Raw genomic sequence first — 10,224 nt, 5'->3', positions numbered from 1 at the left:
TTGTGAGCTGGCAAGGGCTTGGAGATTGACACACATACACACAGAGAAATGGGTCCTCCTTGAATTCCCCAAAAATGCCTCCTTTATTGTGTTCAGGGCAGCTTATATAGGGATCCTTAACTGATAGCCACGCCGACCCAGCAAAACCGGCCAGAAACCACTCCCCTGCCATCAAGAACTCCTGAGGGTCTCTTGCTCAGAGCAACTGCAAATAGAAAAACAAGTTGTTTTGGTCAGAGAGCAGCTGCAAGCATAACAAGTTGTTTATGGGAAATTCAGGGTCTGGGGGTCCACAGCTCCCAACAGTCATGTTTTTTTGTTTGTTTGCTTTTCATTTATTTTTGTTGTTGATTTTTTTTTTTTTTTTTTTGAGACAAGGTTTCTCTGTAGCTTTGGAGCATCTCCTGGAACTCACTTGATAGACCAGGCTGGCCTCATCTCACAGAAAGCCGCCTGTCTGCCTCCAGAGAGTGCTGGGATTAAAGGTACGTGCTACCACTGCCCAGCTACTAATAGCATTTTTTAATTTTTTGTTTTTTTGGGTTTTTTTTGTTTTTTTAAATTTTTTTATGACTTATTTATCTTTATTTTATGTGCCTAGGTGTGAAGGTGTCAGATGCCCTGGAACTGGATTTTCAGACAGTTGTGAGCTACCATGTGGGTGCTGGGAATTGAACCCGGGTCCTCTGGAAGAGCAGTCAGTGCTCTTAACCGCTGAGCCATTTCTCCAGCCCCGTTTTTTGTTTTTTTTGAAGAGGGTTTGTCTGTAATATTCTTGGCTGTCTTGGAACTTACTTTATAGACCAGGCTGACCTGGAACTCAGAGAGATCCACCTGCCTCTGCCTCCCAAGTGCTGGGATTAAAGATGTGTACCACCATGCTCAATTTAAGACAGGATTTTTATATGTATCCCACTGGCTTTGAGCACCTGGTCTTTTTTCCCCTAGTCTTCCCAAATGCTGGGATTACAGATAAACATCACTACACTCAGCTTTTAAAAACTGGTTTGCATTGCTGGGGATTAGACCTACAGAACATGCTGTACCAGCATTTAAAATATCCTCCTCGCATTGTTAGTTGAACTTGCTAGGAAGGAGCTTCTACTCATCTGTTCGGTAGACTGGTAGAAAGATTGTCTGAGTCAGGAGTTCAAGACCATCCTAGACAATAGACTCTTTTGCTGGTGGGGGGAGCTTTGCAGGCATGTGGCAGTTCAAGTCCTAAGACTACTATGCATGTTGGAAGAAGCTATTCTGGGCTACACGTCTTAAAACTATGTGGTTTTTCTTTGGGCCATCAGCTCAAAAAATGACATGGGCTTTACTCTGTAACCCTAGCTGTCCTAGAACTCGCTCTGTAGACTCAAGAGATCCACCTTCCTCTGCCTCACAAGTGCTGGAATTAAAGGTGTGCACCACCACCATCCAGCCCTAAGTAGTTCTTAATATTTTTTAATCTGTATTCCTTTATGTGGCTTGGTTACCTTTGCTCTGTATTCCCCATCCTGTTTCCTCTGCTGCTGGCTGGAGATTCCTCCTTCCTCACAGAGCAGTAGGTGACTGTAGCTAAATGAAAGGATTTTGAATGCTTTCATCATAATGATGTAACATTGAGAAAATGTTTACTGATATGAACATCAACTTTTGTGTTTTCTTTAATTACGTATTGAAACAATATAACAGATCAGTTTATATATGCTGGAAGGTTCCAGGTAGCCTAGGCTGACCTTGAATTCTCCACCTTAATATGTAATGTAAGGAGCTTGCCTCCACCTTCCATGGTGTGCTGGGATTGCAGACATGCACCACTCTCCCAGGTTTATGTTGGTGATGTAAACCAGTGCATACTAGACAAGCACTTTACAAACTGAGCTACTTCCCCCACTAAATATGTAAATGAAATGTTAGTAAATAAAATCATTTTTATTTACTAACCCATTGTTTAGTGACAGTTTATAAACCTGGTATCCTTTTACCTCAGGAAACAGATTTACATTACAAGTCATAACAGCAAGGAAAATAATTTTATGGTTGGGGAGTCGCCAAAACATGAGGACTGTATTAAAGGGTTTACAGCATTAGGAAGATACTTCCCCCACTAAATATGTAAATGAAATGTTAGTAAATAAAATCACCCATTGTTTAGTGACAGTTTATAAACCTGGTATCCTTTTACCTCAGGAAACAGATTTACATTACAAGTCATAACAGCAAGGAAAATAATTTTATGGTTGGGGAGTCGCCAAAACATGAGGACTGTATTAAAGGGTTTACAGCATTAGGAAGATTGAGAACCACTGGAACAGACCCAGCAGAACTGGACTGGCACCTGGCAGGCCATAGATTTCATTCATTGGTTGAACGAGTATTGAATGGCTGTTTCTTAGGACAGCCAGTCCTGGTGCGGAGGCTGAAGAATGAATGGATGACTAAAAACTCGGTTAGGGGCGGGACTTGTTCTCAATTCCGAGCTCCACGTCGAGCAAGGACCCACGTGTTCCCACCAAGGTTCTGACTGCCAGTCGTGAACGCCTGACACAGCGGACATGGCGTCATCACCCTGGTTGGCCTACCAGGAGGAGGGGCCGGAAATTACCTTGGGGAGGGGCACCACTGGCCGGAAGTGGTCCCGTGTGGCGCTCGGAGACCCAGGTTCTTGAGAACTACTACAAGGGGGTGCGGGGAAGGCGGGGCTCCGGGCTGGGCGGGGCCCGCGGGAGGGCCGAGGGGCGGGCGGACCTGTCCCTGCCGGTCCCCGGCGGACCCCGCCTGCCCCGGCGGCGCGGCCATGAAGCTGAAGCTGAAGAACGTGTTTCTTGCCTACTTCCTGGTGTCGATCGCTGGCCTCCTCTACGCGCTGGTGCAGCTCGGTGAGCGGGGCGGGGCGGGGTGCGGAGGGCCGGCCCTAGGCGCAGGGGACGAGCCCCCCAGACGGCTGCTTCCCGCTCGATGCTCGGGACAGCTCTCGGTGGCCCCATGTCTAGAACTCCGTGGTCTGCAGCTCCACGAATGCCAGCCAGGCCAGGAATGACCCCGCCGCCGCCTCCGCTGCCGCCGCGCAACCCATTTCTCACCCCTCCCCTCCCTACCTCACAGACCCGCTTGCTGACAGGTTTCTGAGAACCCTATGTTCGTTCTTCCCTTAAGCTCTTTGGTTTTTCCCCCAAGGCCATCTATTTCTCATTCTTAAGGTTTTAGGCCAGATGTCACCGCAGAGACGACTTCCCTGACCACCTTAGCTCAAGTAACCCTTCTTAGTCCCGATCCCTTTTTAATATTTTATTTTCTAAGTGGCCCATATCGCAATTTGTAATGACTTTATTAGTATCTGCTTCTTTCATCGAAGTGATAGCTCCATGACAGTAGGGCCCATTTTCCCCCATTTGCTTTATCTTAAAGCAGGGTTTCCCAAGAGTGTTCAATAAATGTTTATCTAGTGATGGAATCAGTGAATTTACTGACAAGTCAGTGGTCACAGACCATGGAGCAGATTGAATCCAGCCTTTTATTCAGAATCTTGGGTAAATGCTTCTCAGGTATTGCCGTTACGTGAGTGTTGAGTGGCTCAGACTTTTCTATATCTTATTAGTCTAGAAGGTAACATTAGGATCATAGGTAGGAAGGATAGGAAGGCTGGCAGAGAACCAGAGTTAAAATAGTCACAGGGCTGAGGGTGCAGTGATAGAGCACGAGCAAGTTCGAGGCCCTGGGTTGAAGCCTCAGCAAAGAAAAAATTGGCAGATGGAATTGATTAATAATGAGAGTTGAACCAGGCGGTAGTGGCACACGCCTTTAATCCCAGCGGTGAGTTCAAGTCCAGTCTGGTCTACAGAGCTAGTTCCAGGACAGCCAATAATAACAAGAAAAAAGTGTTGAATATAGTGGCCCAACCTTTGGAAAACAGACCAGTAGGTTAAAGGTTTGAGGCCAGCTTGGGGCCATATAGCAAGACCTTATCTTAAAATGACAACAGTAGTGCTGGAGAGATGACTCAAAGGTTAAGAGCACTGAGTGCTCTTCCTGAGGTCATGAGTTCAATTCCCAGCAACCACATGGTGGCTCACAACCATCTATAATGAGCTCTGGTGCCCTCTTCTGGTGTGCAGGCAGACATGTAAACAGAACACTGCATACTAAAATAAAATCTTAAGAAAGAAAAGGGACTTGGAATTAAAAAACAAAACAAAACAAAAAACCAAGACAAAAATAAGAGAAAGATAAAGAGTGCCTGCTAGTTGAAAGAGTGACCTGCCTGCACCATACTTTTAAAAAAAAAGGTATTGGGGCTGGAGAGATGGCTCAGAGGTTAAGAGCATTGCCTGCTCTTCCAAAAGTCCTGAGTTCAATTCCCAGCAACAACATGATGGATCACAACCATCTGTAATGGGGTCTGGTGCCCTCTTCTGGCATGCAGGCATACACACAGACAGAATATTGCATACATAATAAATAAATATTTAAAAAAAAGTATTGGCTAGGAGTTAAAAGGATTTTGACTCTGGGTTGCTGAACTACTTACTGTCTTCTGGTTCTCTGCCCCAATTCCCATTCCCTGTTGGTGCATCTTGGGACCAGGCCAGCCATGTGACTGCCTCTCTCCACTGCGAGCGGCAGCTGAGCAGCTTCGACAGAAGGACCTGAGGATTTCCCAGTTGCAAGCTGATCTCCACCGCCCACCCCCTGTCCCAGCCCAGCCCCCTGAACCTGAGGCTCTACCTACTATTTATGTCATTACCCCCACCTATGCCAGGTATGGCTTTGGTACATCCAAAAGGTCTGCATTTACCAAAAAGATGGGCTAATGATGAATTTAAACTAGGATAATCCTTAGACTAGATTTGCAAAATGGCAAGATAAATGATCTATCTTTAATTAGATTTGTGGGAAAGATTTTTTTTTCTATAAAAATAGACAAAGAAGCTGGTTGGTGGTGGCACATGCCTTTAATCCCAGCACTCTGTGAGTTTGAAGCCAGCCTAGTCTACAGAGTGAGTTCCAGGACTTTGGCTACAAAGCTACTAGGAAACCCTGTCTCAGAAAACAAAACAAAAAAAGGCAAAATGATAATAGGAAGTAGACTGTTTTACTGAGTTACTGCTAAACTTTTCTTTCCTCCCCTGAGTCAGGGTTTCTCCTTGTAGCTCTAGCTCTTCTGGAACTAGCTCTGTAGACCAGGCTGGCCTTGAACTCATAAAGATCTATCTGTCTCTGCCTCCTGGGGAGTACTGGGATCAAAGGTGTGCGCCACCACTGCCACTGGCTCTGAGTTGCTGCCAAACTTTAAGATAGGACAATAGAGTTTGAAAGAAAATTTGAGCTCAACAATGAATTAATTTCTTTTTTTTTAAAGATTTATTTATTTATTATGTATACAACATTCTGCCTCCACCTATTCCCACATGCCAGAAGAAGGCACCAGATATCATTACAGATGGTTGTGAGCCACCATGTGGTCGCTGGGGATTGAACTCAGGACCTCCAGAAGAGCAACCAGTGCTCTTAACCACTGAGCCATATCTCCAGCCCCATGAATTAATTTCTTTTAGGAAATTCTTGGTTAGAAAGTTCTAACACTTTTATTAGATCCAGGTGTGGTAGTTGACATCCGTGATCCCAGCACTTGGGAGTCTGATGACTACTGGTTTGCATCCATCCTGAGTTACAGAGTAAGACTCTGTCTCAGGACAAACAAGCAGACAAACAAAAAACACCCAACAACAAGAACAAAAAAGTAAAAACTCCTGTGTAGAAAACCAGGGCTGCTGGTTGTGGTGGCACACGCTGGTAGGATTTGCTGAAGGAGGCAGAGGCAGGAGGATCATGAGTTTGAGGCCAGCCTGGGCTACACATTAAAAGAAAAGAAAAGAAAAAACCAGGGCTAAGCAGGTCCAGGGGAACAATATTTGCTTAGCTTTTCCTAGGCCCTGACAGTGATCCCCAGCAAGGGCTTGTGGAAAGGGACAGGAGAGTCTACCAGCTTTTAGAAATGATTTTGAGCAGAATCTTGTTACTTACATTGTGCTTCGTTTTTTATTTTTTAACCAAGGACTGCATTATCTGTTTGACTTTGGTTTTTGTTTGTTTGTTGTTGTTGTTGTTTTAAGTCAAAACCTTGTTTTAGTACTGAGAAGGCCAATTTAGGAGTGTAGTTTGGGATCTGCAGCCACAAAGTCCTGTTAGCCTGCTTTCCTGGACTCAGGTGACTGAACTACTTAGGCAACTGTAGACACTGTCACTCATACACTTACACAAACTGCCAACTCCCGGAGCAGTGAACTGATGAGGAGGAAACCCACAACAGGCAAACCACATATTCCAGTTCGTTCTTTCTCTCTTTCTTTCTTTCCTTCTTTCTACTTATTTATTAATTATGTATACAGTGTTTCCCCTACATATATGCTGCAGATCAGAAAAGGGCACCAGATCTCATTACAGATGATTGTGAGCCACCATGTGGTTGCTGGGAATTGAACTCAGGTCCTCTGGAAGAGCAGTCAGTGCTCTTAACCTCTGAGTCATCTCTCCAGCCCCGACATCAGAACTTTTTGTTGTTGTTGTTGTTTTGTCTGTTTTTTGAGACAGGATGTCTCTGTGTAACAGTCCTGGCTGTCCTACAACTCACTCTGTAGACCAGGCTGGCCTCAAACTCACAGAGATCCACCTGCCTCTGCCTCCCAAGTACTGCCACAACCACCCAGTACTTTAATTTTTTGAGACAATGTTTCACTGTGTAGCCATGGCTGACCTGGAACTTGCTATGTTGTAGACCAGGCTGGCCTTGAACACCTGTGTCTTTGCCTTCCAAGATTTAATTGGTTAAAATAAATTAGAATTTGTTATCTTGTTTACTTACTTGCTTTTTATTTTATGAATCTATGTTCCTGCCTGAGTGCAGGTTTGTACACTGAGAGTGCAGGCCAGAAAAGGGCGGTGAGGGTGGCAGGTTCCCTGGAACTGGAGTTACAGGTGGTTGTGAGATGATGTGGGTATTGGGACTCAAACACTGGTCCTCTTTAAGGTCATCAAGTTCTCGTAACTGTTTCTCTGACTCTATTTTTTTCTTTTTCTTTTTTAAATTTTGAGATAGGGTTTCACATTGGCTTGCCTGTAGCTTACTGTATACACCAGGCAGGTCTATATTCACAGAGATCTGTGTGCTTCTACCTCCTGAATGCTAGGACTAAAGGTCCTATCTTGTTTTTCTAAAATATATCTGTCTAGGAGGTATAACGTCGTGGCTAAGTTCTTGCTTAGCATATGCAAGGTCTTGGGTTCAATCCCTAATACTGAAACAAACAAACAAACAAATAATATCGTTGCTAGGGATGACAGCATACTTGTAATCTCAGAATTCAAACAGAGCCAGGAAAGTTGTTGAATTTGAGGCTAGCCTGGGCTAAAGTGTGAGACTTTATCTCAAAAGCCAAAATATTTATAAAACTTATCAAAGCATTCACCTAATTTTATTTTATTTTTATTATTTTGTTACTGGTGATTGAACCACGTACAAGCTAGGCAAATATATTACCACTGAGCTGCATTTCCAGCCCTTATCCATCTTATTTATTTTTTTGAGACAGGGTCTCTATATGTAGTCTTGGCTTCCTGGAACTTGATATGTAGACCATGCTAGCCTCAAACTCCAAAAAGATCTGCCTGCCTCTACCACCCAAGTGCTGAGATTAAAGGTATCCATCACTCTGCTCCTCGTTTTTTTTTTCATTTATTTACTTGTTTGTTTATTTATTTATTTAGTTTCTTCAAGACAAGGTTTCTCTGTGTAGCCTTGGCTTTCTTAGAACTCTCTGTAGACCAGGCTAGCCTCAAACTCACAGAGATTCACCTGTCTCTGCCTCCCAAGTGCTGGGAGTAAAGTTGTGCACTACCACCGCCCAGCTTATGCCCATCTTCTTAAACCACTTTTACTCCTGAGTAAACTTGATGCATAGATTAAACCATTTCCCAGCACATTTCACTTGATAAAGCAACATGCAGGATATGGTATCCCCATACAGGGAGGCAGAGACAGAAGGAGCAGGAATTCAAGACCATCCTCACCAGCATGTGGAATTTGAGGCCTTAACAGCATAAGACCCTGTATTGAAAACTAGAACAAAACACAAAATTATTCAATCCCAGATCCATCTGATTCCAAATCATGTGCCCTATAGTCTTGGCCCAGCCTGAGTCCTGAGGTTGAAGTGGGTAATGACCTGGTCTGGAAGGGCAGGGCAGGTGAACACCTGCATGAAACTGACACTTAAGGTAAAGGGAGGCAACGTGGCAGCGTCTTGATGCTTGTGTGAATACCCGAAGCCCCGGGTTCTGTCCTAAATAACACGTGCACACAGGCAGAGCTTGGGCCCTGGTGGAGGAAAAGCCAGGAGAGATGCTAACTGGCCAGGAGCAGCTGTCGTCCGAAGTGCTGTGGGGTCAAGGCTGCCTGGCCCCTTCCTTCCTGCATCTCTCCCCCTGCAGGCTGGTACAGAAGGCAGAGTTGGTTCGGCTGTCGCAGACCCTGAGCCTGGTGCCCCGTGTACACTGGGTGCTGGTGGAGGATGCTGAGAGCCCTACCCCGCTGGTTTCGGGGCTGCTGGCTGCCTCTGGTCTCCTCTTCACACACCTGGCTGTCCTAACCCCCAAGGCTCAACGACTTCGGGAAGGTGAGCCAGGATGGGTTCGGCCCCGAGGAGTAGAACAGCGCAACAAGGCCCTGGACTGGCTCCGAGGCAGAGGGGGTGCTGTTGGTGGGGAGAAAGACCCACCACCACCAGGGACCCAGGGAGTCGTGTATTTTGCTGACGATGACAACACCTACAGCCGGGAGCTCTTTAAGGAGGTGAGCCCTGGGATGAAGATGGGAAAAGAGGCCAGGTAGCATCAGCTTCCTTCTTCATCTTGCTAATGAGTGTGGTAGGCTGCTGGGTGCAGGAGGGGAGCAGTAGGGGAGGCGTCAGTGCACAAAGTGGTTCTTCCCCTGGGCCACAGTTCTCTTTTTTCTCTCATCTCTATTAGATGCGTTGGACTCGTGGTGTTTCAGTGTGGCCTGTGGGGCTGGTGGGCGGCCTGCGATTTGAGGGTCCTCAGGTACAGGATGGCCGGGTTGTGAGTTTCCACACAGCATGGGAACCCACCAGGCCCTTTCCCCTGGACATGGCGGGCTTTGCTGTTGCCCTGCCCTTGCTGTTGGCTAAGCCCGATGCCCAGTTTGATGCTACTGCACCCCGGGGCTACCTGGAGAGTAGTCTCCTGAGCCATCTCGTGGATCCCAAGGACCTGGAGCCACGGGCTGCCAACTGTACTCAGGTGAGAGGGTGGAGAAGCTGGTTCTGGGATGAGCAGTTAATGGGAGAAGTGGAATTGGTGTTTGAACCAGGATCTCTGGTCTGATCAGCTTTTACTCTGTTGAAAAAACTACTGAGAGTCAGGGAAGGCTCCTGCCACTTCATCTTACAGACTCTGTGAACCTTTGTGTATATCAGGGTCAAGGAACAACTCCATTTTAGAGGCCGTAAAGTTACTCCACCCCTATACTTCATACATTATATACCAACTCTGAATGCAGGAGAGGGGCTGGTGGGATCTGTTCTAGAACACACAGCTCAGGGCCCTGGGCATGGCTGGTCCTGACCCTAACCCTTCCTTCACAGGTACTAGTATGGCACACACGGACAGAGAAACCTAAGATGAAGCAGGAGGAGCAGCTGCAGCGGCAGGGCCAGGGCTCAGACCCAGCCATTGAGGTGTGATGGCAGCTTCACCCTGACTTCTACCTTATTTTAGGCACATACCTTGTGGGACTGGGCTACAGGCCAATACAGGATGTGGTTTTTTTTGTTGTTGTTGTTTTTTTTTAAAAAAAAGACCTGACCCCTCAGAACCAGAGGCAGCCCCTCCAACCACAGGGTGTGGCCCAGCTGCTTCCCTCCCTTCCCCCAGCCTGCCATGTGGCACTGCCCACAGGCTAGGGACAAGCAGCTGTTGTATTGAGCCAGGTCAGCCCCATCTGGGGTGGAGCAGGACAGATGGACTCAGGAGGGAGGGTGGCTAAGGGAACTGGGTAACTTATTGGGGAAACGCATGCACTGGGGGGCTAGAGGAGCTGGGCTGGACCCTCCCCACCTGAGCATGCGGATCCCCTTCCTACCTCTAGAATAAAGAATCTCAACCTGGAGGGCCTCTTGTGTCTCTTCATTTGGCAAAGCTCCTTGCTGCGCTCTAATC

At 46.6% G+C, this 10,224-nt stretch overlaps 1 protein-coding gene and 1 long non-coding RNA gene across 2 annotated transcripts; one reads left to right on the top strand and one right to left on the bottom strand.

Moving 5' to 3' along the window:
• Positions 1 to 59: 59 nt before the first annotated feature.
• Positions 60 to 2,710, bottom strand: LOC125415997 (uncharacterized). The gene is made up of 3 exons (XR_007236732.2): positions 2,597 to 2,710; positions 1,485 to 1,566; positions 60 to 205 (listed from the first exon to the last, which is right to left on the bottom strand). It is a non-coding gene; the product is annotated as an uncharacterized LOC125415997 (long non-coding RNA).
• Positions 2,711 to 2,736: 26 nt separating this feature from the next.
• B3gat3 (beta-1,3-glucuronyltransferase 3) lies at positions 2,737 to 10,174 on the top strand. Its single transcript, XM_048458653.3, has 5 exons — positions 2,737 to 2,870; positions 4,576 to 4,750; positions 8,479 to 8,839; positions 9,016 to 9,306; positions 9,651 to 10,174. The coding sequence occupies exons 1-5, from the start codon at positions 2,789 to 2,791 to the stop codon at positions 9,747 to 9,749; spliced, it is 1,008 nt and encodes a 335-aa protein (XP_048314610.1). The 5' UTR covers positions 2,737 to 2,788; the 3' UTR covers positions 9,750 to 10,174.
• Positions 10,175 to 10,224: the final 50 nt, after the last annotated feature.

Source organism: Myodes glareolus, chromosome 7 (assembly GCF_982192425.1).
Source record: "Myodes glareolus chromosome 7, mMyoGla1.1, whole genome shotgun sequence".
NCBI lineage: Eukaryota > Metazoa > Chordata > Mammalia > Rodentia > Cricetidae > Myodes > Myodes glareolus.
Note: the sequence above shows the minus strand (reverse complement) of the source record. Positions and strands in the feature narration are given on the sequence as shown.